Raw genomic sequence first — 18784 nt, forward strand, 5'->3', positions numbered from 1 at the left:
TTTAGTATTGTTTTTATTATCTTTGAAAGTTGTCTTTCGTCCACATCCCTATCAGCACTATCAGCATCGGTCCAAATAAGTCCATATTAAAGAAAACCTTTCATACACTCAGTCGAAAAATCTAATTTGTCATAAATAGTCTACGTTAGTCAAAGTCGAAGTAGTCAGTTTTTGTCGATTTCGTCTTGATCACACGTTAGCTTCGAATCTATAAGCAAGCACTGTTAAATGCTGCACTTCCCACTATTAGTTACTTAGTTATTTTAAATTGATATTGAAAATTATAGAGAAAATTGAATCACGAAAGCACATCAACTGTTGAGAACTATGTATTAGCAAATTGAATACGCGAGATACTACTAATTATTTCATATTTGAATTAAATTTGTATTTGTATAGTGTATTTGTTAAAATTAACCGAATAGTGGGAAGCCCAGGAAACAGTTCAAAGTCTGCTGACTCAAAAAAGATTCCGAGACTCGTCACAAAACACAAAAAAAATGCATTATGATTCACAACGACTCTCGAAACCTTCCCAGACTCAATAGACCAGAACTGTTTTCTGGGTATAGAAACTACTAGGCCCCAGCAGGTCCCTCCTGTTTATCGAGCATTTCTGATAAATCAGCCATACTCCATCTGTAGCAGCCGGTTCGCAATGAACCGTTGGAGGCGCATTAAAGTGTTAAAGGTGATATTTTCATTACAAGAATTACAATTAACATCCTTCACTTTAATACCGTCGAACCCTGTGATCTTGGCCAGGGAGTACAGTTTGGCAGTTCATCAAATCAAAATGTTTCTTTAGAGAGTCAGAGTTGCTGTTCAGAACGTTATGAACGCTCCAAAATTTATCAAAATTGTTGTCGAAAAGTTATAACAGAATGTAAACTTTATCTCTTTAAAGGTAGAGTAATGCGGGACAGATGTTCGAAATGGTTCTCCTTACCCGAGATTAAAGCCTAAGCAAAACTCCAGCGGGGCTGAGGAGACTTGGGAGACTTGCTTCCCTCGTGTTTTCTCAGAATCAAAAACAGTTTTCTTCTTGCATATAGATGGGGTATCGACTGTATTCTGTGCAAATCGGATTCAACGCCTACGCTGCCTTAATGAATCAAAACGAGTTGTTATCTAACCCTACGTTTCGACACTTTGGTTGATGTCTTTTTCAGGGGAAACTAAAAGGGTATATTTTCACTCATAAAATGTGAATGTTGTTACTTGTTTCCTACTTACGATACGTTTTTCGTTTTTTGTTCTGTGTAGTTTTTTCTAACTTTAACTGTCTGGCGGTGAAAGTTTTGGTACATACTGTGGGTAACATAATTTGTGTTAATATTAGTTAAAACATTATTTGCCTTTATTTTGATGTCTTACACTTTGGTTTTTGTAACACTGGTTGATTTTTTTTTTACGAAGACACTTTGGTGCAATTTTGTTCGGTGAATTAAGAATCCCTTTCTAAATTTGGTAGCTGTACACACTTCAAAATTCTGAAATATGCACGAGATAGAACTATTCAAAGACAGTGAAGAGGGAGCGGACCTGGTGTGGTGGTTAGAACACAAGACTATCACGCCGAGGACCTGGGATCGAATCCCACTCCCCACATACTTACAAAAAGTGGGTTCTTCCTTCGGAAAGGGAAGTAAAGCGTGGGTCGCGAGATGAACTAGCCTAGGGTTAAAAATCTCGTTAATACAGACAAAAAAAAAAAGACAGTGAACATTTTCAAGACTGAATCACAAATTAGTCTCAACTTTACGCGCATCATGTAAGTACTGGTTGGTTGCGTTAGATATCAACAAAACCATTTCACCAGAAACGTAGAATCAGTATCATATTCATCAGCCACCTTCTAACTCGGTGAAATAGCCGAGAGGTACAAGATATGCCTCACATGCTTCAATAAAAACCCAGTTTTAAAAACATAAACAATAGTTGGAAGTCCTACTGTTATGTATAAACTTAAAATAGATATTTACTTGCCATTCTGTGCAAAAAAACGGATCTAATTTAAAGTTTTTCTCAATGTTGAAGGCAAATTAAGAAAAAGGTATTAAATCTACCCAGTCTCCCCTACAGTGATAGACATTCGTTTAGCCGAGACCAAAAAAAGTGTCAGGAAACTAATACAAAAGATTTTGTGATAAAACTTTTTTATCGTAGTGATAGTATATCTAGTACTGTTTTATAAAAATGTGATACATCACACTTACATATACACTGAAACAAAAACGAGGGTAAAAACCCTTCAATTGTCATGTTTTGCCTAGACATTCGTTTAGCCGAGGTAAATGAAAAATTGGTTTCCAATAGATTTTTTGCAATTTCGTGAGTATATTTCGAGCATATACTCCAAGGCATTTAGTTTATGACGTGTTAGCAAGATAATTGACCTTAAAAGTTTATTTATTTGTGAAATTCAGAGAAATATTATAAAAAAAATGTCCTTATAAGGACAAGCGACGATAAACAAATTTATTTAAGAAAAATAATTTCTGTAAACACTCAAACGTAAGCTAGATTAGCAGTTTTGAAAACATGGCACAGAATTATTGTTAGAAATGTTCAAAATATTGCATAAAATGTTATGAAAAAAAAATAAATATATTGGTTTTGGGTTGTTTAAACTTAAAAATGGGATTGATAAAAGCTAAAATATATAGTTCTGCATTGAAATAAAGACGTGCCCTGGTGCCTGTGGAGTATACCTGTTTGATACTAGCATTACCAAATGAGTTAGAAGACTGCTAAGTGAAATAACTGCAAGAAGTGTCAGAATTTGTGTACCCTGTTTATTTAAAAGCTGATGCTCATACAAAAATGCAAGATATGGTCAAACACTTTGCTTTTTTCATTCAATCTGAAGAAATATATTATAAATGAGTCTTAGTTGTGAACCACATTCAATTTTAACATGATTTATTTGAAAAGAATGTCTAAATTATGAAACAAGTAGTTCATGCTAGAAATTTGAATACTTTCGGTGCCATTCCTCGAAATGTGAGCCGTTCAATGTATGTTATTTCAGCCAGAATACAGTCTAGAAGATATTGGGAGCTATTAGTAGACGTAATAGTAGTAAACGCTGTGATTTATGCAAGTGAAACCATCATATTCCATCAAAACAATACTTAAATACGTGATTTTTTGATGGTTTGCGTTATTTTTATCTGTTAGAAACATTGTTTTTCGTAATTTTTCAACCTGCTTTGGCCATGAAACTTTCATTTGATTCTTTTGAAACACTTCCGATAAAAATAACTACATCAAATATCAATTTGGAAACATTTACAATATAATGATATATTTATATGAGATGCATGTAAAATTAATATGGCAACACTTCCAAAAACGATCTAATTCATGATTTACAAGTCGATATATAATGCAGGTCACCATACAAAATGATTTTGTTGGATATTTTTCGAAATTTGTTAGTTTTTTATTATGGAATTCTAAAAATTGTACAATTCGGCTAAACGAATGTCTAGGCAAAAAATGACATTTGAAGGGTTTTTACCCTCGTTTTTGTTTCAGTGTATATGTAAGTGTGATGTATCACATTTTTATAAAACAGTACTAGATATACTATCACTACGATAAAAAAGTTTTATCATAAAATCTTTTGTATGAGTTTCCTGACACTTTTTTGAAAATTTTTTGGCCTCGGCTAAACGAATGTCTATCACTGTATAGGTTCGACACACCAGTTCACGCCAATAAAAATGAAAAGATGGTGTGGCAACGTTATAAAATCAAATAGGGAATCGCGCTACTTGGGCGGTGGCTTCTATATTCGTCTGTTTTCCATTATAACTCAGTCAAATTTGAACCAATTGACACAACTTTTGGAATGTGGTGAGATAGGTATAGTATCTACCCGTGTACAACATTTCAAGTGAATTGATTCAAAATTGACTGAGTTATAGTGGAAAACAGACGAATATAGAAGCCACCGCCCAAGTGGCGCGATACCCTATGAAATGTCTAATTTTGAGACTCGATAGTGGGACAAAAGCTCGCACTAAATTTCTTATTCTTGAACAGCATTTTTTTAAATATTCTTTGAATCAATGATTGTTCCGTATAAATAACTGCTAGAAAGGTACCGTAAACCGGGATCAAATTGATCTTCATGTCGAAATTGATCAGACGTTTTTTCGCTATATAAGGCATACTTTAAATAATTTCCTTGAAATATCGTATAGTATCAGATTCTAACAGCACAAAACTTGTAAGGAGCATACCTAAAGTATGCTTAATCTAACGAAAAAAAAAACGTATGATAAATTTCGACCCGAAGATTAATTTGACCCCAATTTATGAGCAAAACAAATCGTTCCGGACGAAGGTTTGGACTAATTATTTCTAACTACACCCGATTCTTTTTTGCACGGGGGATGCGTACCGTGCAAAAAAAAGTTTTTGGTTCAAAATTCGAAAAACCGTGGAAAAAAAGTAATATGATTTCTCGACGAATCATGCAAAAATAAGAGTTTGACCATTTTTTTATGTGCAAATTAAGAATCGGGTGTATATACATTTTTGGCAATCTGAGTAACGTTTGTCATTTGGCATAAGGCATAAGGTTACTTGACAAAAATACATTTGACATAACGTTAATTTGGTATAACGCACACTTGGCATAATAAAGAAGGGTGCATTTCGATTATGCCAAATGTCTTTATGCCAAGTGACCTTATGCCAAATGTCCTGCTTCCGTGGGGCATAAGTTCGAATCGTGAAGCAAGGCACTCTATAAAGGGAACACCCACTTTTTTGTACATATAAAGTCTGAACATTAAAACATAAGAAAGATCGGGTGATTTGAAAAAAATACATCAATTAACGTGATTTTTACCAAAACCTGCTTATTTTTGATCTGTCGTACAGTGTATTCTACATCGAACATTAAAATTTTAAATTATTTCAAGTATTTCTGTTTTACTGAAGTGTTAAAATGTTGTTCAGATCAGTGTTGAGAATACTCATTTGCAAAAGTAATACTCACTTGCTTCTATCTCAGTCCAGAAGCATGCTATCAAAAAATGATGTTTGAAGGGCTTTTAGATTGTAGTTTAATCTAAAAGTTTGCCAAACAAAGTAAAGATCACAGACGCATACCAAAGTTGTGAGAGAGCTGTGAGTACGAGGTGAGTAAAATCCGTGTAGTTCATACTCACCTTGTGCTCACAGCTCTCTCACGGATTTTGTATTCGTCTGTGAATTCGTCGGCAAACTTTTAGATTAAACTACAATTTAATAGTCCTTCAAACTTAATTTTTTGATAGCATGCTTCTGGATTGGGATAGAAGCAAGTGAGTATAACTTTTCGCAAGTGAGTATTCCCAACACTGGTTCAGATTCCTCCAGTTTCAAATTTGACGCACACTTATGTTATCGTTACTTGTTATACCTGAGTTTTATATCAACAATAAGGTTTTTAATAAGTTTCAATATTTCTTTACATGTTTCTATTTACTGAAACCAAAAAAAAAAAAAAAAACTCTGGAATTATAATGCCTTGTGCATACGGCAGAATGCATAAAGATATTCAACCCTAAACAAACAACTCCCCCCCCCATTTTTTACCATAAAACTGTTTTATACAGTCTTAATTGTTTGTGTGTCTCAAATTATGACATTAAATCCAGTTTCTTTTCCTAAATCATAATTATTCAATAACAGTGCAGTGGCTTTATGCATTTTTCAAAACGTGCAAATTGTTTTTTTTTTCGGCACCATAAAACTTGCCAAGACCCTATCGGTATACCATCGCATCGGTGGTAAGGTCAAATGCAACATCGCGTTGCTTTGCATGGACCCTTTTCTACCACACCGCGCCGACCGGGCGATTCCTGGTTCGATGGGTTTCAACTTTCACGTCGTCGACGACGACGACGACGGAAGCACGGCACTCGGAGATGGTCCAATTAAGTTGTAAAATATTGATTTTTCTGTAAAATATCCATTTTGCGCTGTTTGTTGTTTGCCGATCGTTGTTTTGTCCCTACTACCTTGCCAGTGCAATAAATGCCGCATATTTGCATGGTTTTCTCCTTGAGCTCTGCCTACGGCCTAGCCTTCGGCGGAGACGGAAAAGGATCTGCAGGTCAGGTTCGGGAAAGGATGGTGAACGCAGGTATACCCTGTGCACAAACAATTCCGCTACCCGGAAAGGGCAGAAATTTGAGTTCGACACAAAAACAAAAAGCGAAGCTTCCTATACGAGTGATTAACGATTGTTATGGGAATGTCAGGAGCAACGTAATCAATCATACCGAAGTTGACAGTTCGTTGGAATTAGTTGATAAAGCTTGGAGTTTGGTTAGGTGCGATTAAACTATTTATGTATGGACGTGATTGGAATCTCACTGAGAATCGAAACCACCAAAAACAGTCGCATGGAATCAGATACTATGTGGTTCCATTTTGTGGTCATAGGCAATAGTGTGGAGACGATATGATTCATCACCATGCTGATTTTATTTATTCTTAGTACAGTTGTATAGAATGATATCACGGCTTTTTTACGTTAAAGAAACCCTGAATTAATCTTTCATTTGTAGCGACTACAATGATAATAGAGTGATCAGAACTTAATAATCGATGAAATATCTAATTGTAGAATTTAAAAAGGAGAACTCCTTGCTCTACATGTATTGAAGCAAATAAATAAATAAATAAATAAATATAACATAAAAAATAAATCAAATATGAAGAAATGCTTAGTTAGAATTTTGAGTGAAATTGTTCATATTTCTTGTCCATATTTGAACCATTCTTATGCAGATAAAAGCACTATTGATTGTATATAGGCCATTGCATTCGACTCTTGGAAGTTTTAATGGCTATTTTTATCATGTTGAATACGATTTTCAAGTTAGTCTAGTGGATAAAGCTTTGGATCGCCAGTTCAGAGACGGATTGGACGGATTGGAAGCGGATTGGATTCCTATTACAGTCCGGAAATATTCTAAACTTCCTGGAAATGATACTTGCCACACAATACATGAAATCATGCATAAATGGCAGGCGAAGAAAGTCCTTTAATGGATAACTTGGAAGTGCTCAAAAAACAATATCCTGGCGAGAGGTAGGCCAAGGTCCAGTGGTAACGCAGAGGCAGAAAGAAGAAGAGTGCATTCCTTGCATCCCTCAACAATGTTCAAATGTCGTTAAACAATGGCCTACGTCAGGTTACAGTTTAATGTGAGGATGGGGAGGGAAATTGCAATTGCTTGTTTCCAATAGGTCATTTATTTTTGGTATAAGGGTTCACGCATTGATGCGTAGATGCTAAGCGTAACGTGATAAACTGTGTGAAAACCAATGTGAAGTGGAACAGTTCGCTTGGTTGCATAACTTGTAGGCATTATTTGAAAGATTTACACTGAGCTTTGTGAAAGTTGTAATGATAGGAAACTGCTTTTTTTTCAATCCGTTTCTAGTTCTAGCGATGGCTATGAACATAGAGAAAGTAGATAGAAAAATACAAAATAATAGGAAAGGGACGAGCCATGGATTAAACCCAAAACCTTCTGCATATGAATCAAAAGCGGTAGTCATTAGACCACCAAGCTCGTCTAACACAGTAGTCACTTTTGTAGCATCTTCAAAGTAAAAAGTGAACTTATTTCCTGCTCGAATTGCAATTATTCTGTAATCCCGCTCCCAGGGTACGAATAAATGTTACAACGATATTCACCTCGTATCATGCCGCCTTGCATTGGACCTCCCGTCGTCGTCGTCGACGTCATCATCCCATCGACGGAGCCTGCCATTTTCCGGCTGCTGTAATGGGCCGCCATATTGAGCGGGGGCGAATGAGCGCCATCCCGCTCAAGTTCTTCGTCGCCACAGTTTCGCCCACTCATCGCCATCAATGACGAGGGGTATCGAAAATGGTCGTAACCGCCTTCGGCGGACGACATCAGCGATCGATTGTTGAATATCGTTGTAACATGTTGCAGATAGTGGCCACCTTTTGGGGAAAATGGTAGAGAAACAAATGGGGGGTGTTTAAAAATTTTGATTAATTTTGTGATTGTTTTGAGGTGGATGTTGCAAAATTGTGGAAGTGGCAAGTTGCGATAACGTGGACGTGTTTGTGTCCGTGTAGATTCAACTAAGGCATGTAACATGAGCAGGACTTGTAAATATCACGACTCTCATAGAACAACGACTATTGTCATGAGATGAAAGTGCCTCATTTAGCTACGACCATAGCAAAGAGCAATATACATCAGGGCTTCAAAATCAACATTCATTTCAAGTTTGATGAAAGTTAGACAGCTGAGTAAGTGTGTTTTATAGGACCCAGGCAATAAACAACAAGCAAGGTTTAAACTGATTTTCATTGTGAAACGAAATAGTAGCATTCATGAAAATTACCTGCAAGATATTGATATTGAACACGCACTCGGTTCACTGCCGGTTTCAATACATACTTACATTTTCCTGCAAGAAAAATGCAATCGATCGAAAAGAAGCAGATTAGCATATTTTCAATCAACACTTAAATAAACTGTTTAAGGATCAATCTCATGGCAGCTTAAAACCGGCGTAACAAAACATAATCCAAAACCATTCCCACAAATTCCCCGGAAAGCGTGCTCCCGTTCTGAAAGCTTCACACGGTTAAACCGCTGGATAGTTGACTGAAGCGGCACCTTTGGTCCCAAATTGATCCATCAAATGTGCTAACTACCCGTTGTTGCACCCGTCAATGCCCATTGTCCATCGTCACTGCAATGCGCACTGATGAACGAGGCAGGCAATCCATTAACGCGTTCCCGCGAGAACCCTTTTCACACCACAAGGCCGAGCGGGCGGGTTCGGTTCATCAAATGCTAAACACCGGTGGCTTGTTTTGATATTTGAGGCTGAGTCAAATAGATGGGTCACGGTAGTTATCACGTACATTCTTTCCTGTGTACCGAATTCTTGCGTCGGATTTTAGTTAAATTTTACGGAACGTTTCATGTTTGGCAGGAAGTTTGCTAGATTTCAAACTAAAAAACAAGTCGAAAAACAGAAGCTAGAAAATAAAATATGTTTAACCCTAGTAGGGTGTTGGGGTCAATCCAGCATTTTATGAGCGCTAATGGCCGCCAGAATTTTACTCAATTTCTAGCAGGGATCAGCCTATAAAAAAGGAGGCCAATAAGCTTTAGATACTTTTTTGTGGCCCAGTTTTTGGACAAGTTAAAAATGCCTTTGAGGCAACAAAACTCACGAACGAATGAACCGATCAGCATGACTGTTGCACGGTTCGATTCGTATACATGATGTTTATAAGTGGAAAAGGTTACGAAAATCTACTAAAATGTAAGAAAATTGATATACTGATTTTTTATGAGCTGGAAGAAAACCAACACGATCGAAATTATAGAGTGCGGTGGCAGGACAAAGTTTGCCGGGACAGCTAGTTTTGCATAAAAACGCGTCATGATGATCAAGAAATTGCATTGTGGCCCCGGAAGTTATGATCCGCCCCTTCAAAACCCCACAATTTACAGTATCAGTAGACTGGCACAAATACAAAAATGAAAAAAAAAACACGAGCACCTTCTAGAATCGTGCCTTTAGATGAGAAGAACAATCTGTGAAAGTTTCAGCTCAAATCGTTAAAAACTAAGCTGACGCAAATGGGTTGCAGGTTTATATGGGATTTCAGTCCAAATATTTATTTAGTTTTACTTCGCAGGCACTTTAACAAGTTTCAGAGGAATTTTGGCGGGTTTTCAAGACGTCACAGAGGCATTACATAGGCGGTTACGGGGGTTTCAAATGCGTTACATGGGGTCCTAGAGGGTTAAAGGGTGATTTCTGGGCGCTTTAGAGACGTCATAGAGGCGAGGGATCCTTTGAAGCGTCTTGGAATTCCTTCGAAATGAAAAGCATTGAAACCCCCTAAAAGCCCTCCTGTAACTCCCTAAAACGCCTCTGAAACATCCCTGAAACGTATCCCTGTAATCCCTTGAAACGCCCCTAAAAGCTTTCCTGAAACAACCTGGAACTCTCTGAAACCTCGAGTATTTTTTCACCGTTACCGTGCCTTATTTGAAGTAACGCGTTTGTTTACGTGGACCGCGTAAAACAACCTCGTCAAAAAGTTCGGTGTAGAGTTGGATCCCTTATTAAGCTCGTAGCTCCCATTTTCATCCGACCTAAAACAAAGGATTTAAGGCGAAACTGGAAGCATTTCCTCACTTTTTGGTTTTGGATTTTTTATTAAATAACGAAGCAATATTTTCAAAATCGGTTTTCGTGCACATGTAGAGTATGGATCAAGGTATCTTCAAAAATTTTTATGTAGTGGAAAATGTTTTTCGTTTTTGCAGAAACCATTTTTGAATGAAATTTCACAAAAAAATGGTTTTTGCAAAAATGGAAAACATTTTCCACCTCAAAAAAATTCAGAAGATACCTTGATCCATACTCTACATGTGCACGAAAACCAATTTTGAAAATATTGCTTCGTTATTTAATAAAAAATCAAAAACCAAAAAAATGAGAAAATGCTTCCAGTTTCGCCTTAAGCGCTGTTTTTTTTGTTTCTTATTTTTGTATTTTTTGTTAAAAGTAAGCACGCAAGAAACCAAAAAGAATGGAATCAATCGGTGACGTAATTGCTTGTTTTCGAGTTGGATGAGTTTGGGAACATGAGATGATGGCACTCGTACCCAGCACCAAACACTTATTAAGTACAATTATGCTACAGGGTGTCCCAGAGAGTATGGGCACAACTTTTTTTTAACGTAAATACAATCATTTTCTTAACAAACAACAATTTTTATATTTTTGTATTTTTATTCAAAGTATTTTCATTGATTCCTGTAAAGAGTTTATACATTAAAAGGGTTGTTGTATGCAGAATATTTTTTTTTTTTTTTTTTTTTTTTTAAAAAACACGGACACGTTTAGTGCTTCCAGTGAGCTGTTTGCTCTTTGAAGGAAGCACGACACTAGACAACGGACTAGCATGCAACGCCCAGTGGCACAGCCGAAAACTTTTCCTGCCAGCTGCGGCGGGAATCGAACCCGCGCTTCTTAGCACGATGCGACTAAATGCTTGGTGACACTAGCCGCACGACCACGAAGCCACACGTTTAAAATGAAAAAAAAAACAACTTCTAAAACTTCTGCACAAACTACTTTTTTACGGTTTTGCCGAAAACCCTAATTCGAAACATTTTTTTTCGATTATGTTTAGCATGCTATATTCGAAAACATGATTCCTTAGATGGTCGATTGAAATTTTTTATAAAAAAATGTTCTGCCTGTGCGTACGGGTACTCAAAATTTTGAGAAAACTGAAAAAATCGCCTTTTCTATTTCTGGATAAGACATGCCCACAGACATTCGAGTTTTAAAGGATGTTTGAACGAGAATTAAAATAATTTAATCTACACTTTATAAAGCTGGAGAATTTATTTAACTTATAGTGAAATTTATTTGTAGTTTTCTGCATGCTGTGATATTAATTCAGAAGCTTGTTTTCAACTATGTATTCGAAAATCGGGTTTTCAAAAATATCGATTTTGGTGTTTGAATTCATTTTTCAGGTTCAAAAGTATATGTTTTCAATTCAAATTAAGGGTTGTATAATAGATACGCTTGTAGAAATACACGGATATATTTATTGAAATTTTTATTGAGCTTAATTTAATGCGTAGAAAAAATTGTTAAACGATGCCATTGAAAAATATAGCAATTTGTGCAGAAACTTTGAAAGGTCTTTTAGGGAATGTTCTGCCACATTCAAACAAAGTGTAAAATGCAAATTCCAATGATTGGCATTTGATGTTAATATATTGAAGTAGAATATGTGTGAAAATAAAGTTTGTTTGTGCATCCATTCCCAAATGGCAGAGCTGCAAAGTTGTGCCCATACTTTCTGGGACACCCTATACAATGATCAAACTTGAACCTAGGATTTTTTACGACTGCGTAAAAAAGTCAAGTATTAAAAAACTTCAGTGTACACTGAAAACCTTTTAAGTACAATTCATTATCATATTTGTACCTAAGATACAAACAAAAATGCTACTACAGGTATACCTCGATATAGTGGACCCTTGATTAAAGACTGGACTAGAAAAAAGTGAGACACACAAAATAATGTATAACTTTCGATTGCGTGCACCAACATCGTTGATTTTTTACCAATAATAGAGCATTACATGTAGTTAATACCATAAAAAAAATTTAAAAATCGATTGAGTGTTGGGTGAGAGAATTACCATTTGAAAATCTTGGTCAAACAAACATTTTTAAAAATATCTCTTTTTTTCTTAAACTGTAGAGCCAAACATACTGGACCGACCTCAATGAAAAAAAAAATCGATGTGGTAAGTATGTATGTAGAAGCGTTGTTTCAAAATTTCATTCAATTTGATCAACCCGTTTAAATGGCCTAGCCATATATGTAGCACTATGGCACAATAAACAGATGTGGTTTTTGGTATAATTAAATTGAAACTGCTCTAACTATGAAATTATTTAACCAAAATGGCTGAAATTTTCACTGAAAACGGTTTACTACAACAATATTACACTGTCAAAGTTTTATAAAAATCGGTACAGTGTTGCCAGTTCTACATTCAAAATAACGCACACTTATTTTAAAATGTTAAAAAATGACAAAATGTTGAAAAAAAAACGCTGAAATAAAAGTACTGAACCAATTATGATGACATTTTCACCACTTATTATGCCTTAAGTTCTCCAAAACTTACAGTCAAATTTTCATACGTTTTGATGATCTAATAACAAAGTTATAGCCTAAACAATTTTTAAAATGGATGCCCAAAGTTTCCAAAATCACATTTTATTGTATCGACTAATACTAATACTAAACCGATTTTGATGAATTTTTTATGGTATGAACTACACACAGTATGCTATTCCTGGTTAAAAATCATCCATTTTTGTGCTCATAATCAAAAGTTTTATATTATTTTGAGTGTCTCACTTTTTTCGAGTCAAGTCTTCATATAGACCCTCGATTTTATATACATTCTTTAATAGTAAAATTTTTAATATCCAATTAGTTTAAAACTTGCCGTTTGTATTATGATTACTTATATTTAATGCAGGGGTTTTCATTCTTTCAACACTTTATATCAATAAATTGTTTTATGGAGCACAAATACTTGGGCACTACATGCTATGATAAATTTTAAGTTATAAGTTTTTCGTGGCCTTGTGGTTTACGATTCTGATTTCGTCAGCTTCCGGACTTCCGGATTCCGGATTTTATCAGATTTTCATGGGTAGTTTCATTTGATTCCAGAAATTCCTTTTAGGATTACCTCAGCCTTTTTTCCTGAGACAACTTCGGCAATTCCTTCCGTAGTTTCTCCACAAATTCTAGGATTAAATACCCTTAAGATTTCCTTCTGTGATTCCACAGGAGCTGTATCTGAGATTATTTTTGGAATTCCTTCAGAAAATCCCTCTAGGAACCTGGGATTCCTAAAAGTTTATTCCAGGCACTCCTTTCAGGATTGCTTCTGGGACTTCCAGGGATTTCTTCCGAGATCGCTGCGTCTCTACGTTTGTTTCAGGAAGGAATTTTTGTTAGTAGAGTAGAGTACATTGTCAGTGTGGGAGTCACCTATGGTTGGTGATGTAATTTAACAAAGGATTAATAAACACTAACTTTCGCGCACAATCGACCACTTTTCTATACCAAAGTATATTTAATAAAAGTAATCCTGTCGCGCGTCTCCACCCCATCAGGAATCAGAAACATTAAGCCCATTCCCTGCAGGAACAAGCTTAACACAACAAACCAAACCATATGCATGCACATCATGGAACAACACAATACTAAACACTCGCGCATTTATTGTTTTCGTTGCCGCGCGAGAACAATGACGATGCGATCAATTATGCTGCAATGCTCAGAAGTGATCCAGATTTTTAGAACTTTATTTTGGTATCTAAAATTAATTTCAAGGAAATTTTTATAAATCACCTTTTGACAGCTGGGCAACTGGCTGACAGAGCTCAACTCAGTACAAAATGCGACGAGGGGTGATTCGACAAATCTCTCCTAGAGGAGTCCTAAAACAAATTTGACGAAAAACAGACCGCTTGAACAATTCCTGTAACAACTTCTGAAAGAATCCGTGGACCAACTTGTGAAGAAATCCCTGCTAAAATTTCTGAAACAATTCTAGGAATATTGTAGAAGTCTCTAAAGATATTTCTGAAAGTGTCGCTGAGGAAATTTCAGAAGGAATTAAAAATAAAATGGAAGAAAATTCTAAATGAATTTTGGAAAGAATGTGAAAAACAGGAATATTTTAAGAATCCATAGATGGATTTTTTAAAGAAATTCCAGGAGGGATACCTGAATAAACACCTGGAAACCCCTGGTGGAATAGCTAATAAAAGCTCTTGATATTAAAAAAAAATAAAAATAAAATCCTTCACATTTTTTTAATGGTACGCTTGGAGGAAAACCTCCAGGAATTTCTGAGAAAATATATAGACGAATACCTGGCGGAATTTTTGATGAAATCTCTGTATAAATTTCTGCAGGAATCTCTTTAAGATTGTCTTCTAGCCGTTCTGTATGAATTCTTAGAAGAATCTCTAAAATACTCAGTAGGAAAAAATCTTGGAGGAATCCTTGATGGATTTATGAAACTTTTTTAAGAAATCCTTGCATCAATTTCTGGAAGAGAAATGTCTTGAAGGAATATCTGAAGGAATGTGAAGAAATCTTGGGAATTTCCTTAATAATCTCGGGTAGAATTTCAAAAACAATCCATGGGGAACGTTCTTTACAAAGCGTCTGAGAAAAATTTGAGGGAGTTCTGAATTTCTGATTCTTAATATATACGTGAACAGTTTTCTAAAAAAAAATCATAGAGTATTTTTGAGAAAGTTCATGGAAGATTTTCTAGATGAATACTTTGAAGAAAAAAAACTTTTTAAAAAGACTATTTCGAGATAATCGCGTTCAAAGTTTCGTGCTTTACATTGTCCTCAATATTTATGAAATTTGTAATGTGTATTGTCCAGCTAGTTTGCTTTCAGATTGTGCAATAAAAAAAGTTTAATTTTTTTATCCTCGCACGGTATGTAACCCCTTGAAGGAATTCGAGAAATATTTAAGAAAATATTTAGAAATATTAGAAGTATTTAAGCAACTTTTTCGGAAGCTATCCGTTGAAGACTTTCTTAAGTCTAAAGGAATCCCTAGAAGATTTTGTGAAATAATTTCTAGCTGAATTTCTTTAGCATTTCCTGGATGATTTTTTTAAGTAAATGTATGAGGAGTTTCCAAAGGAGTCCCTGAAAGAATTTCTTTGATAATCTGGAGACATTTTGTCAGGTACTCGTGGAAAATGAATCCTAAGATGGATTTCAGCAAAGGTCCTTGAAAGAATTATCAAAAAATTTGTGGAAGTTCTTTGAAAGTAATCTATGGAGAAATTTGCAAAAAAATCTCTGGAGGAAAATCTGGAAATATTTTTAAAGAAATTCTAAGGAAAAGCCTAAAAGAAAATTTTCTGAAAGAATCCCTCGAAAATTTTGCGAAAGAACCCTTGCGAAAAATTCCCGAATGGATTTTACATTTTTTTTATCTTAAGAAATCGCAGAAAGATTTTCTGACAGAAATTGTGAAACTTTTGAAGGAATCCGCAGTGGAATTTCTTGAGAAATTGGGAATTTTTTATCAAGTCGTTGAACCACAGTACAATTTTTAGGGAACATTTTTTGAAAAACTCTGGAATAGCTACTAAAGGCATCGCTGAAAGATTTATTAAAGGGATCTCTGTTGAAATTTTTAAATAAATTTCTGAAGAAATCTCTGAATGAATCTCTGAACAAATTTTTGAAAGAAGCCCTGGACGAATTTCTGCTTAAATCCATGCATATTTTTTTTAAAGGAGGAATTTTAGAAGTAAATCTTGCAAAATCCTGTGACAGAATTTCTATGTTCCAGGAATTTCTTAACAAATCCCTGAAGAGAATTTCCGAATGAAGCTATGGAAGATTTTTTGGAACAATACGTGAGGAAAGTTTTAGTCGAACACTTGAACAAATTTCCGAAAGATTTTTTTTAGAAAAAAAAATCTGAAGAAATTTTTGGTAAGGAATCTCTAATACAATCTCCAAACGATAGCTAAGAGAAATTTCTGAATAAATATCCGGAGAAATTTCTAAACTAATCCGCCCAGAGGAATTCTTCAAACAATCTCTGAAATGATTTGTGAAAAATCATGGAGAAATTGGTGAAGCAATTTATGCCAGATTTCAAAAAAGAATTCTTTGTGACACTTCTGTAGGAACACATGGATGATTTTCTGATATGATCGTTTAGCATGATGGTTTGAATTGAGAAGTTTTCTTCAGAGACCGTAAAATAAAAGTTGAAAATTCTGGGATCACTTACTTTTATTTAACACCGCAGAATTTCAACAAAAGGTGACAGACAGCGGTACAAACGTATTTACACTACTCGTACAGAATAATCGTTTAGCAAATAAAGCACAACCAGTAACCACGCTCTATCAAGTGCTTGTCACGAATCTCTAAATTTACGAAGGAAACCCTTGAGGATTTTCAGAAGCAATTCGAAAAGCATTTTTTTAAGCATTTCGTAAAGGAATTCCAGGGTATAAATCCCCGGAGACATTTTCAAAGAAATTCCTGCATGAATTTCTAAACTTTTTTGATTTTTTTTGGACATTTTTGCAAACAATGTCACTGTGTATGTCCGTTGTTCAAAATATTGGCTTTTGAATCAACCATACATATTTTTGGAGACAAAAGATTTCAATCGTAACAGGCTAGCGAGATAGCGGTTTATTCGTTATTTAATGAGAATTACCTATATATGCGGAAAACTTCGAGCCATTTCAGTTTTTATGCAGTTTTTATATGTTTTGGTACATTTTGGTATACAATTTGAATATACATAAAATTAAAATCTGCTTCGATTTTATGTAAAATTTGATTTTTTAAACATTTCAAAACTAGAAATGTCCACTAAATCGAGGCACAGACAAACAGACGTAACACTTAGAACAAATTCCTTAAAAACTGATCGCTTAGTTACACTAGCACCTTCTGGTGACGAAGCACTGAGCTTTAGAATATCGTCAATCACAGGCGCTAGTGTGAAACGTCAAACGCGAACAAAAACGATGCTCGCGCCTCTGGTTGTGAAAGTAGCAACTGCGGAGATTTAAAACGATCGTTAAAAGCATGGGTGATGGAAATTTCGTCAGTGTTACGTCTGTTTGTCTGTGATCCAGGTATACCTGTACATATAGATAGACGCTAGAATATCAAATATAAAAAACAACAACAAATCACCTCACCATGCAAACAAACAAATTTTCTAGAATCAAATTTAGCGGAATTATAAGAGATTTCTGTTACTAAATACCTAATTGGTAAAATTGCTGACAGGGTACATATTGCTAGAAAAATATGTTTGACACTATTTGTATTTTTAGGTCATTTTAGCAAGAATGACTGAAAAGATTAAGTTCAGTGTACAGGGATCTTCTAATGGTTTTTACGTAATTCTGATTAATTTCGTAAACACATCTCTAGGTAAAATGTTGGCTTTATATTCTGTTTTTTTTTATGTCAAGGTTTTACAAATTTGAATTCTCTAGAAATTCCGCCAAATCAAGATAAACAGCAAAGGAAGATCTCTACCGAGGATTTCTGATTACATATTTAGTTTTTGAATGATGGATGTAAATTTTAAGGTAAAATTTCAAAAACTTTTGTAGTTTCAGTCAATCCTATAAAAAAAATCTCTGAATTTGAAAGTAGACCAAACAAAAGGTCGCTTTCTCAAACTTAGCTACCTAACGGATAAACATCATGGCTACCGTTCAAACAACTCTAACGAGCTGCGGCAACCAATCCGATCAAATTTGTTTTCATCGTTGAGTTTTTTTTCTCCAAAACTTTATTTTACAATCGATCACTCTTTTGTGCGTCCTCCTCTTCAGCTCGACCATTCGTTCGGGCAACCGAGAAACCCCCGTCCGTCATAAATTCCGTAGGCCATAAAACTTTGACTCGCATAAATTAACCGTCTCACATTTCGAAAGAAGCCGGGGTTTTCTTGATTTGAAGCATTACACACAAACACAGACAGACAAGCCGCACCAAAAAAAAACTCCAGTTTTGTGTATAAAATTAAGGCAACAACGGTGCGGTGCGGCAGCTTGGAACAATGCCATTGGTTCACAGCCATCACAACTCGACTCGAAGGAACCAACAAAAGTTGAGCGGGAGAATGGCATCCGTCACCGGGGCAACGAATCGTAGCAACCGCATCGACTTCGAGTGAAGTGAAACGCATAACATTTCAACAAACCATAGCTATACTCTTGAGAAGTTGAGGGATGATGGGAACAGGAATTGAAACGAAGACACACCAAAAGACAGAACCGAAAGAAGCTTATTAAAAAGGAGTGGGAATAAAAATGAAACCTAGCATGCTTTGCTACTCAGACTCACACTAAAAAAATTTCGATTTTAATTAGGCTTGAAGAAAATCTAAACAATTTTATACAAATTTGTAAAATACAATGAAGATTAATAAGATTTTACCGAGCATAGAATTCTCCAAATGTTGGAGTTGTTAACCAGAAAGCTGAAATTTTTAGTTGTGTATAGAAGAACTGAGGCGCGGAAAAGTTTCATGCATCGCACGGAAGCAACCGAACCGTGAGTCACAAACATAACGACATGCGAACCAAATCGGTTAAAAACGTGGCTATAG

General features: G+C 35.4%; 1 protein-coding gene across 2 annotated transcripts in view; it reads right to left on the minus strand.

Annotated features, from left to right (window-relative positions):
• Positions 1–18784, minus strand: part of LOC109412650 (homeotic protein caudal) — a 67615-nt gene that overhangs the window by 37162 nt on the left and 11669 nt on the right. The window contains exon 2 of one of the 2 annotated variants that reach the window (XM_062850619.1): positions 7715–7990. The exons of the other annotated variant lie outside the window; for it this stretch is intronic. Coding sequence (XP_062706603.1) covers positions 7715–7990 — 276 coding nt within the window. The remainder of the gene's footprint in view (positions 1–7714; positions 7991–18784) is intronic. 2 annotated transcript variants of the gene reach the window in all.

This window comes from Aedes albopictus, chromosome 2, assembly GCF_035046485.1.
Source record: "Aedes albopictus strain Foshan chromosome 2, AalbF5, whole genome shotgun sequence".
Lineage (NCBI taxonomy): Eukaryota > Metazoa > Arthropoda > Insecta > Diptera > Culicidae > Aedes > Aedes albopictus.